Source organism: Lissotriton helveticus, chromosome 1_1 (assembly GCF_964261635.1).
Source record: "Lissotriton helveticus chromosome 1_1, aLisHel1.1, whole genome shotgun sequence".
Classification (NCBI taxonomy): Eukaryota; Metazoa; Chordata; class Amphibia; order Caudata; family Salamandridae; genus Lissotriton; species Lissotriton helveticus.
The window spans coordinates 1,325,071,577-1,325,098,187 of record NC_136057.1 but is presented as its reverse complement, the minus strand read 5'-3'; the positions used below and the strand labels follow the sequence as shown (position 1 = coordinate 1,325,098,187).

The following is a 26,611-nucleotide window of genomic DNA, read 5'->3' as shown; positions in this document are numbered from 1 at the left end:
GCACCTTTTTTGTTAGTCAAATAACAGAAAACACCTCGGCTGAATGGCGAATTACTTTGGAGGTTTGTGCAGTGTGCATGACCACTTGATTGCAAAACTCTGGGATTAGGGGCCAGATTGTGTTGCAGCACAAGCCCTTTGATGAGATATACTATGCCACGCAGAGCCGCCTTGCACAGTGGCATAACAAAACTTGAAGGGGCCCCCCTGCAAAGTACAAGGAGGGGCCCCCTTTTGGACTTACTCAGGAGCTCTCAGGCCAATTGTACTGCACTCAGGGGGCCCCTTTGGAGCCCAGCCCCTCACCCCCACTCCCCCCCCTGGTTTTTGGGTGGATCCTTTAGGGCATGGGTACTCACAAACTTTCTCTCTGGGGCAATTTTACAGTGTGGTTTGTGGCCAGGGGCCGCACTGGTGGGGGCGGGGGTAGGTGGGGGAGGGGTCGGGGCTAGAGCAAAAAAAAAACTGTGACCATGAGGTTGAACACAGGCCCCTGCACGGTGTCATCGCCCTGTTCAGTGGGAAGAGGGACACGCCAGGGCTGCTCGTTATCTCCGCTCCTGTTTGCGCTGGCGATAGAAGCGCTGGCGGTGCGAGCTAGATCAGGGAAGCATTATGCTGGGTTCGAGGTGCACAGAGAAGTGCATTACATATCGCTTTATGCAGATGATCTGCTGATGTTTTTGGCTGGCCCTGATGAGGTGTTCACGGGAGCGACGGTGCTGCTGCAGACGTTTGGGGAAGTGTCAGGGTTGTGTGTGAACTGGGAGAAGACCCGCTTGTTCTCGGCGTGTAGGTCTATGGAGCCTCCTGATAGATTGGAGAGCATAAGATGGGAGTCCTGTTGCCTGCAATACCTAGGCACTAACATATACCATGGGCAGACTGACCTATTTGAAGGCAATGTGAACAGAGCAGTGCGAGGGGTCATGCATTTTGGAGTACTTTGCCACTTTCAGTGGCAGGAAGAGCGGCACTGATGAAAATGGTGGCGCTACGTAGACTCTTATATTACTTCAGTACACTGCCGATTTGGATCCCAAGCTCGGTCTTTAAGACGATTAGAGCCCTGGTAATGGGATTTTTGTGGGGGAGTAGCAGGCGACGGGTGGCACTTGCCACGATGATGAGGCCTAGAGGAGAGGGAGGATGGGCGGTCCCGGACTACGAAGTGTATTATTTAGCAGCCCAGCTACAGTGGCTCATGCAGGCAGTGGCTAGGGAGTTCAGGGGACCGGATGGCCCGGAGGATCGATGGCTACCGAGGCATGTTCTCTCATTTATAGTGGCAGGCAATGGGGAAGATAAGAACCGATATTTGGAAGCTATGACTTCCTATTACAAAAATATAAAAAAAGCAAGAAAAATAAGCCTTACCACCCAAATTGCAGAGGCGGGCAACTCTACAAGAGAGCTATTCAAAATCATTCAGACCTTCACCAACCCTGAAGTGTGTGAGAGTCCAGATACCTTCACCCAAGTCCTATGTGATGAAATATCTCAGTTCTTTGAGGACAAAATAGAAGGGATATACAAAAAAATCACTGTAGTTTCAGATCCCTTGGAAACTGAGGTCCCTGAATTTTCCCCTATGTTGACCTCTGGAAAAACTCTTCAGGTAATTCCAGAAATAACCATCAAGGACCTGACTACACTCATTAACCAAATAAAGACCGGCTCTCCCACTGACCTGATACCCGCCAAACTTATCTCCCCTTTAATTGAGATAGTAGGACCTCCTATTCAGAAATTGCTCAATCTCTCCTATGCTGAGGGTCAACTTCCATTAGCTTGGAAGGAAGCGGTAGTGAACCCCATACGCAAAAATTCCACCTTGCCCTGGTCAGAACTCTCCAACCTCCGCCCGATTTCTCTCCTTCCTTTCATCAGCAAACTGGCAGAGAAACACGTTAATACCACTCTCTCCAGCTTTATCGAGGCGACAGGGGGCCTGGACCAATCACAATCTGGGTTCAGGCCCAACCACAGCACTGAATCAGCCCTTCTTTCTGTGACAGATCAGATCAAAATGTCACAGGATAGAGGTGGCTCCATGATTCTAGTGCTGTTGGACCTGTCTGCAGCCTTTGATACCGTGTCCCACAACATCCTTCTCAGCCGTTTGCAGGGAGTAGGAATTGGAGGCTTAGCATTGTCATGGTTGGAGAGTTTCCTTTCCGGGAGATCACAATCTATCAGCCTGGGCCCCTTCCGTTCCATCTCTAGGGGGCTCACGAAGGGGGTGCCACAGGGCTCATGCCTTAGCCCTACATTGTTCAATGTATATGTGGCCCCCCTTGCTGAGATTGTGCGGAAATATGGGTTCATACCGGTTTCCTACGCTGATGACACCCAGCTCCTCTACCCTTTCAGCTCCCTTGGCCCCAAAGTCAAGGAGAACTTTGCTGAGGGTATGAGGGCGGTGTCACATTGGATGGCGGTAAACTGCCTCCAATGCAATGTGACAAAAACAGAGGTCATGCTCTTTGGCAAGGCAAGCATCCTTTGGTCCCCTGACTGGTGGCCAATAGATCTCGGCCCAGTACCTACATCTAAACCTCATGTAAAGAACCTTGGGGTGAAGTTGGACCAAAAGCTGACCCTGAAGGAACACACCAACTACATCGCAGGGTTGTGTTTCCACACCATTGGCCTACTTAGACGTGTCTTCCCATATCTCCCTGCCACCTATAGAAAGACACTTGTACAGGCCTTGGTGACCAGTCGCCTGGACTACTGTAACGGCCTGCTGACATTAGCAAATGCTGATGCAGTAGGTCGTTTGCAGGTAGTCCAGAACACGGCAGCAAGACTGGTCATGGGTGCACCAGCCAGGACTCCTTCCAAGCCCTTGCTGAAAGAACTGCATTGGCTCCCTATACGGCAGCGCATCAACTTCAAAATCTGCTGCACGGTTCACAAATGCCTTTATGGAGCAAGTCCTAAATATCTATCTCAATCCCTGGAGCTGTATCAGCCCAGTAGGTCTCTCCGCTCAAGCAACCAAGCCCTTCTAAAACCCCCGGCCACAAAGAAATCTAGACAAGGAGACCGGGCCTTCTCCTCAGTTGGACCTGCCCTGTGGAACAAACTTCCCATTGATGTAAGAACAACCATCAATCACCTATCCTTCAGAAAGACATTAAAAACCCTCCTCTATCAAGAAGCATTTCTGTCCACTTAACTTTCTAGGATGTACTACCTGATAACCCTATAGCTGGCAAAGCGCGGAGATACCCTTACGGGATTGATTCCTGCGCTATAAAAGAAACTAAATAAATAAATAAAATAAAAAAGAAACTAAATAAATAAATAGTTCTCGGCCAGCGATTGTGAGTCGATTCATTGATGAATGAGGAGAGAACAGTAAGAGCATGTTGGAATAGATATAGGCGCAGGAGTGGCATTACTCACCCATACGGACGGAGATTCCCCTGGGCATGAGATCGGCCTTCCCGCATGGGGGAGACTGGTCTGCGCTGGCAGGGTGGGAAGATCTAGGGCTGCAGACGATTGAGGACCTGTATGAGGAGGGGGCCCTCTTGCCTTTTCAAGTGTTACAAGAAAGGTATGGCTTGCCTAGGGGTGATTATTTGCTGCATGCTGCTCTGTTGTCTGCGATACAGAAATACTGGGGGACGGGGCTATTGGAACCACAGACATCCCTGACATGTCAATATGGTGTAATGGCAGCGGGGACAGTGAAGGCAGTAACGTGCCTATGCAGGCGAGTGGTGGAGGAGGGACTGCAGCCACTGACAGTTGCGCGAGAAGTGGGAGGCAGACTTGGGTAAGGAAATTCCAGGGACGACCTGGGTCAGACTAGTGGAACGGGCATGGAAAGGCACGCGGAATGCCAGATTCCAACTCATCCATTTCTACATTATACACAGAGCGTATTTAACCCCAGAGCGTATAGATAAATATTTCCATGTGGAATCGGCATGTTGTCCCAGATGCAATACGAAAGCGGCAGACTTTCACCATATGATGTGGAGCTGCCCGCAGCTTGGTACATATTGGGAGGAGGTGATGGAGGTCCTGTATGGGGTGACAGATAGGCAGATAGTGCCTGACATGGGAGCATGTATTCTACACTGGTTTTTGCACACAGCGCGAACCAAGACCACAAGCAAGTTCATTGATCTAGGGCTATTACTAGCTAAAAGGGAACTGACTAGACAGTGGAAATCCAAGCAGGGCCCTAGCGTGGCGCGATGAAAGGTGGAGTTTACAACCTGGGCAGCTAGTGAGAGTATGGTTAGGCTCCAGCAAGCTAGGAGGGCGAATAAAGAAAAAGCAATGGAAACAGCACAGGCATGGGAAGCATTGGTGGCCCTGTTGAGGCTCCCAGAGTCGGACTCGGACACAGATTCCCTGGTGGCTCCATGGGAAAATGTCAGAGGAGATAGTACATACGCAGGTGTGGAACCAGTGGGAATAGGGGAACATCCCAAATAAAATCAGAAGCCTGTACACCCTAGCACAATGAGGACAACTGATTATTCTTGTTTAAGTTACTTGGAGCACACCGGTGGAAGGAGTTAGGGGATGGGGGTCGGGTGGGAGGGGCCAGGGCATGCGGAAGGCGCCAAGTTTGGGAGCCATTAGGCTATGGAAGGGTGTCATGGTACTGATTAGGCTGAGGATGCTATGTCAATTGTGGACAATGACTACTCATGCAATGTATCAAGGAATGTGCCTTCCACTGACAATGTGCCTTGTAACTGGGGGTGTGTGTATGTTGAAAATTAATAAAAATTATTTTTAAAAAAAGAAAAAAAACACAGGCCCCTGCAGCGGATGCCTTCGTCCACTGAGCCACCAGGCAAGGCATACACACATCTTTTTATATATATATATATCAAACGTCACACCTATAGAGACAGAGAATACCACACTTTAATCAAAAAGTTGAGAGATAATAAGAACTTGGTGATCAGACAATCAGACAAAGGGGTGTTATAGACGTATCTCTTCGCAGGACGCTATGCAAACAAGAAACACAATCTATTTGAAATTGTCTGCTTGGAGAAGCAAGGGCTTGATTTCGATGGATGAATATAAATTCCTTAAAAAGGATTATCCTGTGATGCCGGTCATCTATTTTATCCCGAAAGTGCACAAAAATCTGATTCAACCCCCTGGTAGGCCCATTATATCTGCTTGCAACAGCCTGTTGGAAAACATGAGCAGATACATTTATTTTTTCTTACAGGACTTTGTGAGAAGCCTACCGTCTTTTATCTTGGATACCAGTGATCTGTTGAGAAAACTACAAGATTTTGTATGGTGCCCTAACTATGTTCTGGTATCCATGGATGTGACTTCTTTGTATACCAGTATAATCCACGCTGATGGTTTGAAGGCCACACAACATTTTCTTGACAAAAGAGACATTGGATTTCAAGAACATTCAAAAATGTTATTTGATATGATCACGATCTGCCTTGAGAACAATATATTTTTGTTCGCTAACCAACTTTTCTTGCAGACCCGGGGAGTGGCAATGGGGGCCTGCTTCTCTCCCAGTTACGCCTGTCTCCATATGGGGTACTGGGAGGAGCAGGTCCTGATGAAACAACATACTGCTACCATGAATGCTAAGGTCAAACTTTGGTTAAGATATATAGACGACCTATTATTTGTATGGGATGGCACTGAGGATGAGGTTGTTGAGTTCATAGAAACATTAAATGCCAACAATTCTAATATCCACTTTACTAGTACCCTTAGTAGATCGTCTATTGTCTTTCTAGATGTGGAGGTCTTTGTTCATGCAGGAAAGCTACAGACCAAACTACATCGTAAACCTACAGCAGGGAACACACTGCTGCATGCAGATAGTCAGCATCCCGCGCATCTGATTCGTAGCATCCCCTACGGGGAGATGCTTCGAATTCGGAGGATTTGCAGCAATGATTATGATTGCCGGATGGCACAATCCCTCTGTAAGACACGATTCATGGAACGTGGCTATAGACTAGAAACTATAGATAATGCTATTGTGAGGGCCAATAAGATCGATAGAACTACACTCCTGGGCTCAGGTAGTGTTCGACCCAAGATTCCAACAGACAGGGCGGGCGTGGAAACAAGACTAATTATGACATACAATAGCCAACATAAAAGTATTCATAAAATAGTCAAGGACAATTGGTTCCTAGTCTCCAGTGACCCAGTTATTGGTTCCCAGATGGGCAAACATCCTAGCATTACTTATCGTAAAGCCCGGGCCATGCAGGATAGTCTTGTGTCCAGTAGCCCCGAGGTAGCTGCAGCTTCATGGCTTAGTGGAAGCAAAGGATTTTTGAGATGCTCTATTTGTAAAGCATGTAAACACGGTATCAGTAAAACAGAGGTTACTACTCCTCTTTCTCCCTTTCCTATTAAAATCAAAAAGAAATTAAACTGCAAATCTGAGTTTGTAGTTTACGTCCTGGAATGCCCATGCGGGTTGAGGTATGTGGGAAGTACTCGACCGCAAGTGCATAAGCGAATACTACAGCATTTGCGAGCTATCACCCACGCAGATGTGACATACCCTGTAGCCAGGCATTTTGAAAGTAAACATGGAAAGGATGCATCCCTACTAAAGTACTTTGCGATAGATTGTGTTCCTCCCCAAAGGAGAGGTGGTGATAGGGAGTCTCTTTTGCGTAAATTGGAGACTCGCTACATAATACTGCTAGATACCAAGGCACCGCAAGGTCTCAATACTGGGGAGGACTGCCACACTTATCTCTAAGTACTATTTTTAACCTCATGTTATTCAGACTATGCAATGCATCTCATCCTTTGTCCACACTTTGTATTTTTGTAATAAGTTTTTACCTTTACTATTGTAATGAGACTCATGAAATTCTATTTGAATGTTAAACATGTCCCTGAAACTCTCCATGACCATTTTAAATTCACTAACAATTTGTTAATTTTATCACAATTTTGGGAGCACTTTTGTTGCCATCACTATGTTTACACAAGCAGCGATTTTTTGCACATGTACAGTAACTACAGCTGGCTTTCAAAACAAGCAGCCCACTTGGGCATTACTGCAAGTAATTAGGAGTTCATGACAATGTAATCTTAATTTGCAATTTGCTTTGTACAGAGTTTGGTGTTTTTAATGGTTATATTTTATCTGTATATAACTATTTAATTGGCTTTTAACTTTTATATCATTTTAAAAGTTGGATATAGCCGTTGCCATGTTGACTCTTGTAATTATATGCCTAGTTGTTGTAGATGGTACGTTCTGGTTAATGATATTTGTACATACTAAACCAGTAGTGACTATTATTGTCTTGGGAATACGTGCAATTCTGACATTTATGTCGAAATGTAAAAATTGTAACAACATGGAAACACTAATAGTATGTTTTCTGTTTCCATTGCATGTGATGGCACCTTTGCACTTTAAAAGGGTGATCAGCCCTCTTGACGCTTGTCATGTGATCAAGGCTATCTTTAGCCGAAACGCGTCATGGCGGACTGGTGCTGGGCTAAAATATAATAAAAACATTTGCACCTTCTCTGGGTCTCGCTGTTCCTGTTTGCTGCTTGACAGTGATTGCTGTTGCTGTCTAATTGCATCGCGGGAACACCACGTACCTCATATATATATATATATATATATATATATATATATATATATATATATATATATATATATATATATATCCAAACATCAAAAGTTGCCCTTTGTGAGGACGCCCACACAGAAACCACACCTCGTGCCGTGAGGTCTGTAGCACATTCAGTTGTTCAGCTTCCAACAAAATATCAGCTGGGCTCTACGCGTTTCAGATTCTGCATCCTTAATCATGAGCCTTCAAACAACAGCAACTGTTTCTGTGTGGGCGTCCTCACAAAGGGCAACTTTTGATGTTTGGATATATATACATACATATATATATATATATATATATATATTACCTACTGGCGGTCGCCAGTAGGTATATATAGTTAGGATTTTTTCTCTATGGGTTTTTTGAAAATTCTATGTCTAATAACTTTGGCGTTTGTGGACGGAATTGGCTGAAATTTTCAGGAAAATGGCACATTTTGTTTCTGAGCAGCCCTTGAAAATTTGGGGGGGGTTCGTCAAGGGGGGGCCGAGAAAAAAGGGGGGTCCCAAAACGCGTTTTTCCCATGTTAATTTCCATAGGGCGGTTGGCCTCACTTTTAGCCCGAACGGCTGAATGGATTTGCACGAAACTTGGCAAAATTGTAGGGACTGGTAGCCCGATGTGCCTTTTGTAGGTCTCAATATATGTGCTCCAGTGGATTTTGAGAAATTAACGTTTAAAAAAAGATATATATCTGTAACAGCGGACCGGGCAGCGCTCTGGTTCGCGGACTTTTCGCGCAACGGAGCTTTGTGAAGCGAAGCTGATTGGTTCTCCGGCGTCTGTCAACATTCCAAACAGTCCGTAGCGGCCGCCATCTTGTCTCTCGGTAGGATCGAGAGACAAGAGGAGGCCAAAGCGAAGGGGCAAATGACCATAAGGGGGCATAGTACATTGTCGCTCACCCCCTAGGTTTGATGTGGAGGTTTTAAAAGGGCCCCGCGGGGCAAAAAAAAATAAAAATAATAATAATCGAACAGCTGAATGGATTTGCACGAAACTTGGCAAAATTGTAGGGACTGGTAGCCCGATGTGCCTTTGCTAGATCTCAATATATGTGCTCCAGTGGATTTTGAGAAATTAACGTTCAAAAAAAGGTATATATCTGTAACAGCGCACCGCTTCGCGTACTTTTCGCGTTACGGAGCTTTGCGAAGCGAAGCTGATTGGCTCTCCGGTGTCTGTAAACATTCCAAACAGTCCGTAGCGGCCGCCATCTTGTCTCTCGGTAGGATCGAACAGCTGAATGGATTTGCACGAAACTTGGCAAAATTGTAGGGACTGGTAGCCCGATGTGCCTTTGCTAGGTCTCAATATATGTGCTTCAGTGCATTTTGAGAAATTAACGTTCAGAAACAAGATATATATCTGTAACAGCGCTCCGCTTCGCGGAGATAAAATTATATGTGTATTACCTAGCTGTTGCTAACACCAGTTAGCGACGGCTAGTAGAAGATAGCGACCATCTTGGGCCCCACTTTGCATGTGAGTGATATTTATCACTAATGACATGCAAAGTGGGCATGCCAAGATGTTAGCGACTGGAAACAGTCGCTAACATCGCTATCTCCTATTATCAACTTTTGGAAATATTCGAGATAAGGGCGAATATCTCTAAAAGCTACCACCTGCCCTGAGCAGTTCTTAGCCATGTTATCCAATGGGAGGTGGATAACATGGCTAAGAGCATTAGCTCGGTAATGCATGAATATCGCTGAGTTTTCAGCGATATTAATGCATTGCGGTCGTTTTTTATCGTATTTCCGATAAACCTTGATAATAGCAAGGTTTATCTGCGATAATTTCTGACGGTAAAAAAATCGTTGCTAAGCATCGTTAGGGATAAATATCGCTTAACTTTGGTAATATGCCCCAACGTCTGTTAACGTTCGATTCGAAGGAAATCAGGAAGTGTTGAAAAACATTGTCTGCGCCATCTTGTCTTTTTTCAAATGCCACACTTTTGTCGTGCACGGCAGCCATTTTAGATGCCTTGACCAGACCCACTCTGTGCACGCTGTCGATCCTTAGCATGGCTCCCCACCCTCGCAAGCATCTCCCCCAGGCAGTGGTCACCCCCGCTCTCTGTCTTATGCATGGGTAATAAACCTCCCCCATCTGCGCTGCTGTTCCCTGAGAATCACACCCTGTGCCCGCCCGACACCTCCCTTTCGCCCTATTCACTACCGCACCCTCTGACACTCCTTTTCCTCTGTGTCCGATTGTCCAGGCTGGTCCTAGGGTATCAGCTAGCCCTGCAGATGTAGTTTATGGCCACAGCTGTAAAGAATCACCCCTCTTCAAAGGAGTTATAGTAGATCAAGGCCCACACTCAATGAGATCCGTCACAGCAGAAGCGTTGCTATTATCTGAAAACCATCCTGTATTGTGATTGGGGAGGGGACCGAGCCTGAAGCGGAAGATTCCAGGGATGACTGTTTGTACATCAAAGTTTTTACAATTATGTGTCACATTAAAAATATATAGCACTCCGACAAAGTAGTAAGATTATAAAACTTTAATAATTTATAAATATATACAAGAAAACAAAAATAGTAATAACATATAAACATTTTTAGGGAAAAACAACGAAGTAGCGGTCGGCTGTGCGAATAGTCCCAACGCAGCACAACGTCCAGATTTCCGGCGTGGGGCGTCGCGGGGGGTGGGTCATCAGTAGCAAACTGTTGTGCGAATAGTTCCAAGGCAGCAGAACGCGCCGAAATCTAGATGACACGAAAGTGATGTCTAGTAAGTTGCCACCCAGCAAATAACGGCATGGGGCGTCGCGGGGGGTGGGTCATCAGTAGCAAACTGTTGCGCGAATAGTTCCAAGGCAGCAGAACGATGGCACCAAGGTGATGTCCAGTAAGTTGCCGCACTGGTTTTGGTATCCTACAATGCTGCTCCGAATAACGGCGTGGAGCGCCCCGGGGGAGGCGGCGTGAACGGGCCTCTCCAGGTGGAGTCTCGTCTGTTGTAGTGGGGCGCCCCTTTACCGTTTCAGTTGCCATTCCGTCCGTTTTTGGTCCACTGTGTCAAAAGCCGCAATTCAGCTGAGTTGCGCCCACTCTTGCGGTGCAGCGATAGGCGGCTGTCACAGGACTCTCAAAATGGCGGCAGGCTGTTTCCTTTTTGGGCCTGGTCCACTGAAATGGCCCTGGGACACCTTGGAAATCGGACGCTTGTCTGCTAGGTCTTGGACCTCATTCTCGAAAGCGTCCCCTCCGCCTTGAGAATTCATCAAAAGTTTTGGGGGCTCCGACTCCTGCAGGCTTCTGGTGGGGAGCGGCTGCCATGATTGCTCGCGGAATGACCACGACTGAGCTACGAGATGGTGGTGCTTTCATGCTGACGCCAGCTTCAGTCTGAAACATCCAGAAACAAGGTGGGGCTTTCATCGTTTGGGGAAAAAAAAAAGTTTTCATCCTATGAAAAGTGTTGTTTTTAGGTCACATGATCAAGCCTTCCATCATTAGGAAACCAAAAGTAAAATGAACCAATGAAAAGTTTTATAAACAAGTCACATGACCTGTTATGCGGCATAGGGTGTAAAATTAGGAGAAAATACGTTGGCACGTGAGGCGGCGTCAGTAGCGGACCGATGTGCGAATAGGCCGAAGGCAACACAACGCGCCAAGATCCGGATGGCACCGAGGTGGTGTCCAGCAAGTTGCAGCACTGGTGTGGCCATCCTACAATGCTGAAAGTCGGCGTGGGGAGCCCCGTTGGCCTGTGAGTTTGCGTCAGTAGCGGACCGATGTGCGAATAGGCCGAAGGCAGCACAACGCGCCAAGATCCGGATGGCACCGAGGTGGTGTCTAGTAAGTTGCCGCACTGGTGTGGCTATCCAACAATGCTGAAAGTCGGCGTGGGGCGCCCCGTTGGCCTGTGAGTTTGCGTCAGTAGCGGACCGATGTGCGAATAGGCCGAAGGCAGCACAACGCGCCAAGATCCGGATGGCACCGAGGTGGTGTCTAGTAAGTTGCCGCACTGGTGTGGCCATCCAACAATGCTGAAAGTCGGCGTGGGGCGCCCCGTTGGCCTGTGAGTTTGCGTCAGTAGCGGACCGATGTGCGAATAGGCCGAAGGCAGCACAACGCGCCAAGATCCGGATGGCACCGAGGTGGTGTCTAGTAAGTTGCCGCACTGGTGTGGCCATCCTACAATGCTGAAAGTCGGCGTGGGGCGCCCCGTTGGCCTGTGAGTTTGCGTCAGTAGCGGACCGATGTGCGAATAGGTCGAAGGCAGCACAACGCGCCAAGATCCGGATGGCACCGAGGTGGTGTCTAGTAAGTTGCCGCACTGGTGTGGCCATCCTACAATGCTGAAAGTCGGCGTGGGGCGCCCCGTTGGCCTGTGAGATGGCGTCAGTAGCGGACCGATGTGCGAATGGGGCCAAAGGCAGCGCAACAATATTTTCTGATTTGAAGACACCACAAGGCGCTGAGATGCCAAGATCCGGATGGCACCGAGGTGGTGTCTAGCAAGTTGTGGCACTGGTGTGGCCATCGTACAATGGTAAAAGTCGGCGTGGGGCGCCCTGTTGGCCTGTGAGATGGTGTCAGTAGCGGACTGATGTGTGAATGGGGCCAAAGGCAGCGCAACAATATTTTCTACTATATTTTCGGAGTAGAAGACACCACAAGGCGCTGAGATGCCAAGATCCGGATGGCACCGAGGTGATGTGTAAGTTGCGGACGGATGTGCGAATGGGGCCAAAGGCAGCTCAACAATATTTTCTGAAGAGAATACACCACAAGGCGCTGAGATGCCAAGATCCGGATGGCACCGAGGGGATGTCTAAGTTGCGGACCGATGTGCGAATGGGGCCAAAGGTAGCGTAACAAGATTTTCTGTATGGAAGATACCACTAGGCGTTGAGATGCCAAGATTCGGATGGCACCGAGGTGATGTCTAGCAAGTTGTGCCACTGGTGTGGCCATCGTACAATGGTAAAAGTCGGCGTGGGGCGCCCTATTGGCCTGTGAGATGGTGTCAGTAGCGGACTGATGTGCGAATGGGGCCAAAGGCAGCGCAACAATATTTTCTGACTGACACCACAAGGCGCTGAGATGCCAAGATCCGGATGGCATCGAGGTGATGTCTAAGTTGCGGACTGATGTGCGAATGGGGCCAAAGGCAGCGTAACAATATTTTCTGTATGGAAGATACCACTAGGCGTTGAGATGCCAAGATTCGGATGGCACCGAGGTGATGTCTAGCAAGTTGGTGTGGTCATCCTACAATGCTGAAACTTGGCGTGGGTCACCCCATTAGCCTGTGAGATGGCGTCAGTAGCGGACCGATGTGCGAATAGGCCGAAGGCAGCACAACGCGCCAAGATCCGGATGTCACCGTGGTGGTTTCATAGTTGAGAGGCACTTCATCTGCAGTGGGGCGCCGAGATCCGGATGGCACCGAGGTGATGTCTAGCAAGTTGCTGTACTGGTGTGGTCATCCTACAATGCTGAAATGTAGTGGGGCGCCCCTTTACCGTTTCAGTTGCCATTCAGCTGAGTTTCGGCCGCTCTTGATGCTACAGCGACAGGCGGCTGCAAGAGGACTCTCAAAATGGCGGCCTGTTCTTTGGATTTGGGCCTGGTCCACTAAAATGGCCCTGGGACACCTTAGAACTCGGACGCTCGATTTTTTTTTCCTTTCCTGTACATGCAAAAAAAGGTAAATGCCCGGTATGTTACACGCTTCATCTGCCACGATGAACTCTCCAGAGGAACCGAAAAAAAATATAGTTGTGGTAACTATACCATGCATCGTCATATGGAGAGGTGGCACCAATTAATTATAGTGTTGCATAAAAGAGAGATTTGGAGGAGAACCCCTGACCTGCTAGTACATTCATCAAAGAAGTGGCACTGAGAGCTTCAGAGGCAAGGGAAACGGTCCCAAATATTTAGAAGAACTTTGGAAAGATTAAAATGACATGTTTAGATTGTGGTAAATTAATTTCATGTGGGCAGATGAGTGTTACTCTAATAAATACAGCATATGAACATCATCATAGTCGATGGTTGGTAGAGACATTTTGACTATATCCTGGACCTGCCCGTCCTCGCCCAAAATGGCGCCGGAATAAATGGGACTCGTAACTCCTTGTTGTGTACTGGTTGCAGAACCTTGAAATCACGAGATACGTATGCAGTTTTGAAGCACATGGCGGGCGGGGACGAGAATTGATTGAATATTTCGACATCCCTATTGATATTAAGTTCTGATGTGTTATTGATTACTGTACTGTTGAAAATTCGAATTAACGTCACCCATGGTACTTGCCCGCAAATGTATATCTAGATAATTTTATTGTAACTGGCCCTGTCGTATTTTAATTATAAAATGTACGTCCACCGATTCCGTAACTGTTAGACACCTTAGTTTTTGCAACCTAATGGCCCGCCCGTTACGTTCCTCTACAGTGTAAATGTCTATTCATCATATACGATTACAGTTTGCTCCGTGGCAGGCCCACGTGGTTATAGGCTCGTATTTGTATAATGAAATTTTCACAATAAAGGTTTTTAAAAGAAAACATGGTAGTAGTGTATACATTGGTAAAGTTTTTAATAATAGTCACTGTTTTAGAATCATTAAAAGGCAAGTGAAATAAAGCAGACCAATTACATGAAGGGTAAAAGGTATAATACGAAGGAACGCAGTAAAGATAAATGGTCAAGGGCTGTTGTGTTTTCTATTCCTGCAACATAAAGTGATCGATAAGAATCTCATATTCAGGCGTATCGGCGACTAAGACAGCAGGTCGACCCTCTTTTGCTCAACGGCTCCGTCATGGGACGAAGAAACGCTCTTTTTCTCGAAAAAAGAATATATTTTACTTGCAGGACAGTTGTAAAATTTCCGGGAAAGTACATTAGCCTGGAACATTATAACATATATTTAGGAGAAAATAATGTTCGGAAGTAATTAAAAGCGTAATTTTTAGGTGATATGACCAAGGCTTTCATCATTAGAATAAGAAAAGTAAAATGAACCAATGAAAAGTTTTATTAACAAGTCACATGACTTGTTATGCTTACGTTACGCGCTGCGCGCCCCGGATGACTTCCGGATGCGCTAACGCGGCGCGTCATATGACGCATTACGCGACAACGCAGGTCCAGAATATAGTCAAAATGTCTCCACCAACCAGCGGTCGAAACACAACCCCTTTCAGCAGGCTAAATAGTTCTGTTAAATGACAACAGAAGGGACAGGCAACAAGAACCATCAGTCAAAGAGGGGAGAGCTAGTTCTTCTCTACCGGGTTACATTGGGGCGCTACCGGAACTGATCGAATTGGTAGTCTACAGTGTTTCTGGATGTTTCAGACCGAAGCTGGGGTTAGCATGAGAGCAGCACCATTTCGTAGCTCCGTTGTGGCCATTCCGCAACCAATCATGGCAGCCGCTCTTTATCGTTATTTTGGGCGGGGTGGGTGGCGGAGCCGAGCTGTTTTGCAGCCATCATTGTGTGGAGTTCAGTTCATCTCACTAGTTTTGTATTTGTCATGAGGGGTTGTTCCTAATGTTTCTATTTTAGCGAGGTCAAAAAGAGATCCCATTAGTGGCCTACTGATTTTGCTCGATTCCTTTTCTTTTTTTTTACACGATTTTTCGTTATCTGCAAAGACTAAACAGAGTATTGCGACTCTGTGTTTGTTTGTAAATAGAGAATGAACCAAAGAGAACTAATTCTAAAACAGTAAATACTTGGATAACAATCAATCAAATGGAGAGAGAAGCAGGCACGACGGATTACAACGGGGGCAAAGGCCTGCGTTAACTACCTTTCACTATCTGCAAAGAGAGAGTACTCCTAATAGAAATGAGGGGGGGGGGGGGCACCATTCAAAGCAGATCAGTGTGCATAAACACGAAAATGTTTTCACTTACCACGTACTTGACATTCGACAGCTTATGATATTTGCTATTAAAAAACCATTGAAATTCACTGAAAAAACCATAGGTTATAGACCATATATAGTTAGGAATTAGCATTTACAAAACCTTGAAAATTCACTGAAAAAACCATAGGTTATAGACCATATATAGTTAGGAATTAGCATTTAAAAAACCTTATTTTACTCACACAAAACCATTGAAATTCCATATATAGTTAGTTGCACTAACTATATATCGCGCACCCGCAATCCACTGCTGATCATGTCACATATTACATCATTCATGACATGGTCAGTGACATCACTGATGACATCACTGATGACATCTCAAATGACATCACTGATGACATCACTGATGACATCTCATTTGACATCAATGACCACATCACTGATGATATCATTCATGTGACAATACAATGCATCTCCTCACATTTTAATATAACCTCTGTTTCACCCAGTGTTAAATACAGAGTATAATTTTTGAAACCATTGACACACCAATACTAGTTACTACATACGTACTCACTGATTCCTACGTCTACACACACATTCACTCATTCACCCATACAATCATTCATACATACAATCACTCATCTTTACAACACTATCATATGCACTCATACACCTATACAGACACTCACACTCTGCCACTCATCCATGGAGTTACTCACACACCTAGTCAGTCCTGTAAAGAATCAATCACACTTCCATTTTCTTGTCTATACAGTTAAACATAGAGCACCTTACATTTTCAAACATATAGTAACACATACTTACTTTCTTATACAATCATTGATACAAGTACACATTGATCTGCACAGAGTCACACACCTCCCAGCCAGCCACACACACACTCAGTCTCCCATACAAATACTTGGACAATCAATCAATAACCCATATAGTTAATCATATAGCTACTGATCAACACATGCAGTAGTTTACAGAACAACAGACATAATGATGCACAAATTAAGACAGTTTAGTCACTAACCCATGCACTCAGTGAGACACATTTAATCACTCACTCATACATTCAGTCATGCACCTACTAAATCCTTCGTCCAGACAGTTATACATCTACTCATTCTTCAATATCTAAAACATATTTAAACTTTACAGAAACACACAGTCACTGGATGATGTCATCAGTGATGTCATCAGTGATGTCATTTGAGATGTAATCAGTGATGTCATCAGTGATGTCACTGACCATGTCATGAATGATGTAATATGCGACATGATCAGCAGTGGATTGCGGGTGCGCGATATATAGTTAGTGCAACTAACTATATATGGAATTTCAATGGTTTTGTGTGAGTAAAATAAGGTTTTTTAAATGCTAATTCCTAACTATATATGGTCTATAACCTATGGTTTTTTCAGTGAATTTTCAAGGTTTTGTAAATGCTAATTCCTAACTATATATGGTCTATAACCTATGGTTTTTTCAGTGAATATATATATATATATATATATATATATATATATATATATATATATATATATTCGGTAAGCACAGACGTCAGAAACAAGTTAGTATCTTGAATGACGAGGCAGGACCCATAGATAGTGCAGGTTTTCAATTTATTGTTTGACCCAACACCAGTCCGACATGACGCGTTTCGGCTTTTACAAGCCTTGATCACATATATATATATTATATATATATATATATATATATATATATATATATATATATATATATCCCTCCCTCTCTCTATCTCTCCCTCCCTCTCGCTGTCTCCCTCACTCTCTCTGTGAGCGAGAGAGGGAGGGAGACAAATCAGATTTTGCGCTGATTTGTGTCAAAAGTGACACAAATCAGCGCAAAATCTTTTTTCCCAATTTACTTGTTTAGCGCTGCAAATAATGGAAAAGTAATGCGCTTTGCATTCCTTTGCGCCATGGGCGCGTACCAAGGGTGGTGCGTGGGTGATCCCATGCAACCACCAAGGTTTCTCACGCTAAACCCAATTTACTAAATAAAGTAGATTGGGTTTAGCGTGAGAAAACTGCTCCCTTTTCAAGTAGGCGCAAGGAAGGAGAGATGGAAGTGCAGGGAAGAAAAAAAGCTTTCATTTCTCCTTCCTTTTCTGACTTTGCATGAGTGCTGTACTGTACAGCACACATACAAAGTGGGAAAAGGGTTCAAGTGAGTCTGTGCATAGTATTTTGTACTGGAAGGGTTAATTCAGGTACAAAACCTATGTTGGGCTCACGAAGACACCCTTGCACTATGGCGCAAAGGTGTCTCCGTGGCGCACTGCAGCCGATTTCAGCACCGGCGCTAGTGAGAGGGGAGGTTAGTGCCTTATTTTAGTCAATAGGGTGCTCTCCTCTCTCCTTTTCACATAGCACAGCGCAGCATTTGAGGCTGCTGCAGTGCGCTACATGAAAAAATAGTAAATCTGCCCCTAAGTGACACAGTGTACTTGCTTCGATTTTTGGTCTGATTCCAAGCTTCTCTATTTATTTGATTGGTGGTCCTTGGTCAATGGGCCAGGAGAGTTCCTTAAGAGTACTCTCCCCTGGTGTTTCATCCTCTCAGATTTCAGACATCTTTATGGGGTTCGTTTGAGTCTTTTCAATGTTTTTCTTTTTAGGAGTGTGTACACAATCCCCAACATCTCTGGGGTAGTTGCTTTTTTGTGGTCTTTTCCAATTGCATACGATAGTTACGTATTCATCAATTTGTTAATGGTGGCCTGTATTCTGTTTTTGGGCTCCTTCATTCTTCTAGATTTAGACACATGCAGTGCTTTATATGTAGTCTAGGAGGGTTATTGAGGCAGGGGAGCCCTGATTTTTGCTATCGGTTCTCCCCTATAAAGTGAAGGAGGAGAGGTATAATCACATCCTACTTCCTTGCACGGTTCTAGGACACAGCTATCCGTCTGTCCAGTCATTTCTTCTTTGGCTTTCTCTTTCGCATTCATTATTTATCGGGCGTGTGATAAGTTTTCTTTATGACTGTCACGTCAGTGGTGCAGTTCTAGTTCTGCTCTAAAATTCCTCTTCTTGATGGAAGTGGGCTTTTATGTTCATTTGTGTAGCTTCCCTTGCTGCTTAAAAGGGGATGAGGGGCACTTTTATTGTCCAGTGTGGCCTTTGAGTAGAACTCTGTTAAATGATTCTTGATGTAATCCTAGAACTCTGCTGAGCTGTCTTGGTAGGACTGGTGGTTGGGGGCTAGTGAGCTAGTGAGCACTTGCCTTCTCTGTCACAGCTGTGCCTCGATAAAATGCTGCCTATGTGGTTGCTGGATTTCGGACTGGTCAGACGGTTTCTTATGCGCAGAGCTGAGCAATCAGTTCTTATGCAATGTTTTATGTGGCTACTTCAATTAAATGGGGAACTGCCCCTGCATGTTCAGTAGACTTGTACAAGTTTTGAACAAGACAAGTCCTTTCTGAGCTGGTTGCAATCAGTTCAGATGGAGAACTGGATTTGATCAAGACCATATTCTAAATCCTCTGTCAGGAAGCATACTGAACATTCTCTATCAGGAAAATGGCAGGAAAACTACAAAGGGGACAGTTTACTCACCTACTCACAGGACACTGTAACTATTTATAGTAAGGCACTGGTACTGGTAGAAGTGAAGAAAGGAAAGTACTGGTACAGGTAAAGGAATGCAAATGTGCAGTTCTCCAGGTCAACAGAGACCTGGCCAGCATAGCTCAAAGCCTTACTTCATTTTATGTTGCCATACACACAACTCCGTCCGTGGCCAGGACGGTGCCCTGTGCCAGTAACCCCGACTCTCCAGTCACCCACAGATACTCCTCTGCAGAACACCAAGCCCTTGAACCGGACGCCACAACAGATGCTGCCTCGTATCTCCACCATCAACGTACACCTGACACCGCTGTCTATTCACCTACAGCTCAGGACCTCCTGCCCTCACAGAAACCCGCACCACTTCCACTTCGCCGACCACTCCAGAACCACTCCGATGCCTTCTGCTCAGTGCCCGATCTCTCTGCAAACATGCCACCGAACTCTGGGCAGAACTGAAAATACTCTATCAGGGAAATTGCAGGCAAACTACAAAGGGGACAGTTTACTCACCCATTCACAGGACACTGTAACTCTCTCCAGTAAGGCACTGGTACCGGTAGAAGCGAAGAAAGGAAAGGCACTGGTAGAGGTAAAGGGGTGCAAAAGTGCAGGCCTACAGGTCAACAGAGACCTGGCCAGCCTTGCTCAAAGCCTTACTCCATTATGTGTCACCATACACACAACTCCATCTGTCCGTGGACCAGACCCAGTGCCAGGACCCCCGACCCTTCAGTCACCCACAAATACTCCTCCGAAGAACTCAGAGCTCTTGACCCCGGACACCGCAACAACTGCTGCCTCGCATCTCCTTGATCAATGGCAGAACCGTTCACCTGCAACTGCTGTCTCTTTACCTGCAGCTCAGGATCTCCCACCCTCACAGAAACCAATCCCACTCTCACTTCACAAACTGTAACTGCCCCGAAACCACTCCAATGCCTCCTGCTCAATACTCGATCACTCTGCAAACGTGTCACAAAAGTTTGGGCAGAACTGAAAATACTCTATCAGGGAAATTACAGGCAAACTACAAAGGGGGCAGTTTACTCACCCACTCACAGGACACTGTAACCCTCTACAGTAAGACACTGATACTGGTAGAAGCGAAGAAAGGAAGGCACCAATAGAGGTGAAGGAATGCAAAAGTGCAGTCCTCCAGGTCAACAGAGACCTGGCGAGCCTTGCTCAAAGCCTTATTCCATTTTGTATTGCCATTCACACAACGTCTTCTGCGCCTAGACCACACCCAGTGCCAGAAACCCTGGCCCTCCGGTCCCCCACAGATAATCCTCTGCAGAACTCCGAGCCCTTGACCCAGACGCTACAACAACTGCTGCCTCTCATCTCTGCGATCAACCGCTGTAAGGTTCACTTGCCACATCTGTCTCTTCATGTTTCAACTTAGGACCTCCCACCCTCACAGAAACCTGCACCACTCCCACTTCGCTTACTGCCACGGAACCACTCCGATGCCCTCTGCTTAATGCCCGATTTCTCTGCAAACACGGTACTAAAGTCTGGGACATCATCTCCATCCATGCCCCGACGTGATCTTAAACACAGAGAACTGGCTCAACTCCTCCTCTGCACCTGACATCGCCACTGCAATGCCCAACGGCTACAAAATAACACACCGGGACCACACCGAGAAACATGGAGGAGGCGTCGCTATCATCCACAAAGAAACAATCCGCGGCACCACCACCGAAGACGACACCACACCAATCATGGAACACCTCAAATTCCAACTCCCAACGACAGAACGACCATCAGAGGCACCCTCGCCTACAGCCCCCCAAAACTAATCACCAGATTCTGCAACACCATCACCAACTTCATCACCCCACTAGCCATCGAGTCCAAGCACTACATCTTCCTCAGAGACCTCAACTTCCACCTGGATGACCTCACAGACACAAATTCCACCAACTTCCTGACACGCATTAGCAACATCGGCCCCACCCAGCTGGTCAAATTTCCCCCACACAGAGAAGGACACAAGATGAACTCAATCTTCACTACCAGTGACAGAGTCAAATACAGCCTTGCCACAGAACTCACCTGAACCGACCACTTCATCATTGCGGGATCACTGTGAACAGTCACCAGCACCCCAACACCTCCTTCCAGAACTGGAACTAAGTGACACAGACCCAATGAATAGAATCCCTCCACGCCACCCAGCCCAACCCGGCAATAAACCTGGAGCAAGCAGTCCAAAACTTTACCACTTAGATCTCCAATGCTACGGACCTAGTCACCCCATCAAACCAGCCTAGACCTTCAGACCCACCAAACAAGCCAGCTGGTACACACCAGAACTCAGGAAAATGACATGCAGTAGCAAGCAAGTGGAAAAAATGGCACACCAGCAGCCACAGACCAGGCCACCTTCAAGTTAGCCCTCAACAATATCACAGACTCAAAGACGCAAAAAAATACACCCTAGCAAACCACACAGAAACAAACCCCAACCACACCAAATAATTCTTCAGCATCATCAGAGAGTTCTCCTGCCTAGCGTCCACTGAGAACATGTTCCATCCTTCACAGGAACTCTGCGATGCTCTAGCAAACCATTTCCACAATAAGACATCCACCATCTACAGGAACTTCGAACTCAACCTCCACAGCCTCCTCTCTCCAACAAAAGCCATCCCTGACCAGCCGCTCACTGCATGGGAACAGTTCACCACACAGAATATCAAAAGCATCATAAACTCCATCCTCTCAGGAGCTCCCACGGACCCCTGCCCCCACTGCCTCTTCAACCTTGGAAGCAAGAATATCCTTCACTAACTATCCACCATCCTCAACACATCCATCGCCACAGCCACCTTTCTCAATGCATGAAAACATGCAGAAGTCAAACCTCTCCTCAAGAAACCCACAGCCGACCACAGCAAATTCCAAAACTACCACCCCATCTCACTGCCCCATTTCCACCAAAGTCCTCAAGAAGGCCATCAATCAGCAGCTTACTGAACACCTGGAGACAAACAACCAGCTTGAAGTCTCCCAATCCGGTTTCCGCCCCAAGCACAGCACCAAGGCTGCCCTGATCACCACCACTGATGACATCCACACCTTTCTCGACAGGGAAGAATAGGTGGCCCTGATCCTCCTGAACCTCTCCCCAGCATTCAACACTGTATCCCACCAAACACTCATCAGGAGACTACACTACATCAAGATCCAGGGAGACACCCTCAGATGGGTTGCATCATTCCTAACTAGAAACAAGAAACAAGAGCACCATCTACGACGTCCCTCAAAGTTCATGCCTCAGACCCACCCTCTTCAACAACTACTGACCCCTCTAGCCGACATCATCAGCACTCATAATCTCAATATCATATCCTATGCCGATGACACCCAGCTCATCCTCTCGCTCTCAACAGACCCTGGCACCAGAAAGACAAATTTTCACAACTGCATGAAGAATGTCACCAACTGGATGAAGGCCAGCTGTCTGAAGTGCAACACTGACAAGACTGAAGTGCTGATCATTGGCAACAACTCCTCCCCTTGGAATGGCACCTTGAGGCTGGCTGAACTCAGACCCTCCCCTACACCAGCAGACCACACCCGAAACCTCTGCATCATCCTGGGCAGCAAACTCACCATGAAACGACAGCTCAATGCAGTTTACACTGCCTTCTTCCACAATGTTAGATGTCTAGTTGGCATAGGTAGGTACCTGTGACAAATAGGGACCCTTGCGTCTAGTCAGGGTAAGGACCTACACTCCTAAAATAACCCCTGCTCACCCCCTTGGTAGCTTGGCACGAGCAGGCAGGCTTGTCTCAGAGGCAGTGTGTAAAGCATTTGTGAACGCATACCGTAATACAGTGACAACATTACAGATGGACACCACACAGGTTGTATTATAAAAATAGGTATTTTTATATAGACTTAACACGAGACCAAACGACAAAAATCCACAATACTGTACTCACAAATAGTCTCTAAAATGTTATAAAATAGCTCAGTTCTCTCAAGTTGTAAATGCAACACTTTACTCTCAATGTACTTTAAATGCGTAACGCAAGGAAATCAAAAGGGTAGCAGGGAAGTTGATGAGTCGGTTCCTTACACACAGGGGAGTGGATGCCAGGTGTATTTATGGTGAGCTAAGTATACTCTCGGCGTATAAGATACTTTTCTGCATTCAGTTTTAGGTGTTGGCACCTAAGAGCAATCTTTTTTGTTAGAAAATGGTTGGATATGGTAGATAAACTGTTCAATTATTAAATAGCCCAAGCATCAAAAATAAAGTTAATAGTCATACCCCTTCCTTTAAAATGCCATTGGCTTGAACCTTCAATTGTCTCAGGTGACATCTGTGCCCATAACATGAAAGCCCTGGGCACTGGGAGAGGAAGACACTGGCACAGACATCATTACTAAAGCGCAAGGCCCACTAATCACAGATTTGGGAGTTTGTTGAACGATCGCATGAACCAACCCCCTCTTGGAGTCCTCTACACTGAGTTAATTCGCAGCCACAAGACAGCTGCCTGCCTTCAGACGCCAGGAAGCCATGAAACGGAGAACACAGCACTATACGAAAAACGCATGGAAAAATCATAAAATTTCTCATGGTGTATGCCACCACTGCATGACCCCTCCACCCCTAAATACTATGAATCCACCATCCTCCATTCCCATGATCCCTCACGCCACCCATCCTCTCTCCCCATGGTTACTGTTCTCTATGTCAATATCCAACCCGACTGTCATGCTCCATTTGCTCATCTTGTGTACAGCACCCACTGTGCAGACACTTCCACCAACAACTGTCCTAGTAACGGCCCAGATTACAACAAATCCCTGAAAATTAATTAATTAATTAATTGTGGGTTTCTAACGCGCTAGAATCGACTCCCGAAGGAGTATCTCTGCGCTATAGACCACTGGGGAACCCGTCCTGGCTTTCCCTGTGAGATGGTCCCTACTGGGTATCTCCAAGGTGAAACCAGGCATCCCCGGCGTATGTGTGGGGCCGTTGTGGAGATGAGGCAAGCTAATGCCCAGAGTTGCCGAGTGTGATCCCTGGTTAGAGTAGGCACCGAGGCGAAAATTATCGAGTCCGCTGACCCTGGTCCACGTCCCTGCCGCGTCGGGAATTGAACCCTGGTCCCGGGCCGTCCTTTGCTTCCGGGTCTGCCGCCTCTAACCAGTGAGCCACACCACTCCACTAAAAGCAATAAATACCTGTGCAGAGCATCGAGCGGGCTAGTAGCAAATGCTTTCACCTGGACTAGTTGCAGTATATGGGTTTCGGGCATTCATTCGACTGTACTTGTCCAGCAGAAAACAAACAATAGACATTCTACCGGTTAAAGGCAGACACCACCTGAAAACAAAAGCTTCCATTAAAAACCTATCAGTGCAAGAAGCAGCTGACATCATCTGACATCATCTCCATGGTGGCGATTGAGGCCTACAATATAACCCACGTGCCAGCACCAGGATCCAGTAAACGTTATTTGTAACTTCTCAGCTGGAATCTATGGCAGCGTGTGAGGCCAGCAGGGCTGGAGAGAGTCAGTCGCACGTCAGGCATCCGTGCAGGGAGAGTCGAGGTAGAGTTAGTGACAATGCAAGAATGACAGAACAATCGGTACATTTTCCTACAAAAAGAGAAATGCAACCCTTGTATTTTTACCTGGGGGTTCATTGGCACGTTCCTGGGTGCCTGGGACGTCTCCATCCATGTTTTCGTAACTGGGGTTCTTTGGCCTGTTCCCTGCGCACAAGGGGTTTAGAAAGGATGCTTAGAGCTGTAATGTTAATTACAATTTATATAGAGCACAATTTGCCAACAGTATGGTAAACCTTAGCATAGCAAGTATAACGACTGAGTAGAAATCTTGCACAGGAGCTGAACAGACTGAAGCCCAGAGAAGGAAAATGACCCTGTCTTTTCTTCTTACACAGAGAATAGAACAGTGTCGACTTCTGCTTTGCCGCTTCAGCTCCCCCCCACACTTTTTCTTTCTTCCTCTCCTTCCCTTTCTTTCTGTCTAGCAGCTCCTCTCACTTACTGAAAACCGTGACCTCAAGGAACGGTTCTCACCCTCTCTTTCCTCCTTTCGTTTATTTGTTCCCCTGTGAAATGCCTCTAAAAAAGAAAAATACTTTTGCTGGCAATTTCGTCTTTTTCTGAAATGTTTCTATTCCAAAGTGCAGCCTTCGGCATAAAAGGTTAAAAATATGAAACATAAATAAAGAAAGACAGAGTGATGGCAAAGTGGGCAGATTGATTTTATTCACACCAAAACAAATTAGGGCTACTTTACAGAGTTTGCCAGTGAAGTGCTACTTTTGTTTTCTTGTCTTTCTTTGAACAGCATTGTTTTCCCGGGCTCTGTATTCAGGGATGTGGTCTTTTTACCATACTGCTTACGTTTTGTAAGGATATAAGCAATAGACATTGAAATGGGTACATTCCAGGCCCTGTAGTCATGTCCTTAAATTTTCAGGCAAATGCACTCACTGATTTCTGAATGGTGTTTAAAAGCGTTAAGGTAACCATGTTGTTCCTGTTTACATTTCACATGCTTTGCATTCCCTATGAGTGTTTGCTTTTTCCATGATGTTGTTACTTTTTTTTTTGGCAGCATATTGCTCTTATCTAGAGCGTAAATTAAAATGAGAAGCATCCAGATGTTTATAGCTGGGCACAATTGGGTTGCAGTTGAAGGCAGTGCGAGTTTTTCTCAGTGGGGCAGTGTGGTGTTCAGTGGGGGTGAGGATATGGCACTATGGTCAGAGCTGCTGGGGGCGTGGTCTGCAGCCCAAGATGGTGGTCACTTAAGCGACGAGCTCCGGGCCGAGGCATTTTATCCGTTTAATAATCCGTAATTCCCTACCTTGTCAGGCGGTGTTTCCAGCGTCGACGGTCTGTGCTCACTGGCGGGCTGCCTCAACGGTGCTCTCGGGAATCCTGGGACCCCTGCTGAGTGGACCTTGAGACGGCGGCCCATTCCAGCCTATCCCGAGGCTTGCTGCGTAGTTGGAGCCTCGGACTGCCCTGAGTGCTGGCTGGGCGGCGGGCGCTTGCTCCCGGCTGTGGTGGTGACTGTGGCTCCCGGCCCCGGGTCCTCCATGCACTCTCTTCGGGGACGCTGCTGCTTGGTTCTGCCAGTACACTGACCAGGCTTGCTGGTGTGCTCTGGGTCGCTGCTGCCGCTGGGGAGTGTGTGGGGCACTGCCCGCCGTAGCGGGCCCCCCCGGGGGAGGCCCCTGTTTATTGCCGGACCGCCTCGTGCCACGCATCGGTGGCGGGTCCTCTGCTGTGCCCATGCTGTTCTGCTGGACCAAAGGATGGATGGAGGCGCTTGAGGCTGACCCATGACTGGTGCTCCCTGATTCCCCTTCAACATCAAGGTGAGCGCTGGGCACGGGGCCTGTGTGCAACGCCCTCTTCTCTTATGTGACCTGGAGTGCTGGCGGCACCTTGGGATCTCCGGGTTGTTCTGTGGACTGGCTGGGCCCGGGA

At 46.6% G+C, this 26,611-nt stretch overlaps 1 protein-coding gene and 1 pseudogene across 2 annotated transcripts in view; both read right to left on the bottom strand.

Annotated features, from left to right (window-relative positions):
* Nucleotides 1-20,643, bottom strand: part of LOC144796669 (mini-chromosome maintenance complex-binding protein-like) — a 39,197-nt pseudogene extending 18,554 nt beyond the window's left edge.
* The window catches only part of LOC144823579 (uncharacterized), a 190,956-nt gene extending 166,103 nt beyond the window's left edge, over nt 1-24,853 (bottom strand). For both annotated transcript variants that reach the window (XM_078682207.1, XM_078682215.1), the window contains exon 1: nt 24,776-24,853. In XM_078682207.1, the coding sequence (XP_078538333.1) occupies nt 24,776-24,824 (49 nt within the window). In that variant the 5' untranslated portion in view covers nt 24,825-24,853. The remainder of the gene's footprint in view (nt 1-24,775) is intronic.
* Nucleotides 24,854-26,611: the final 1,758 nt, after the last annotated feature.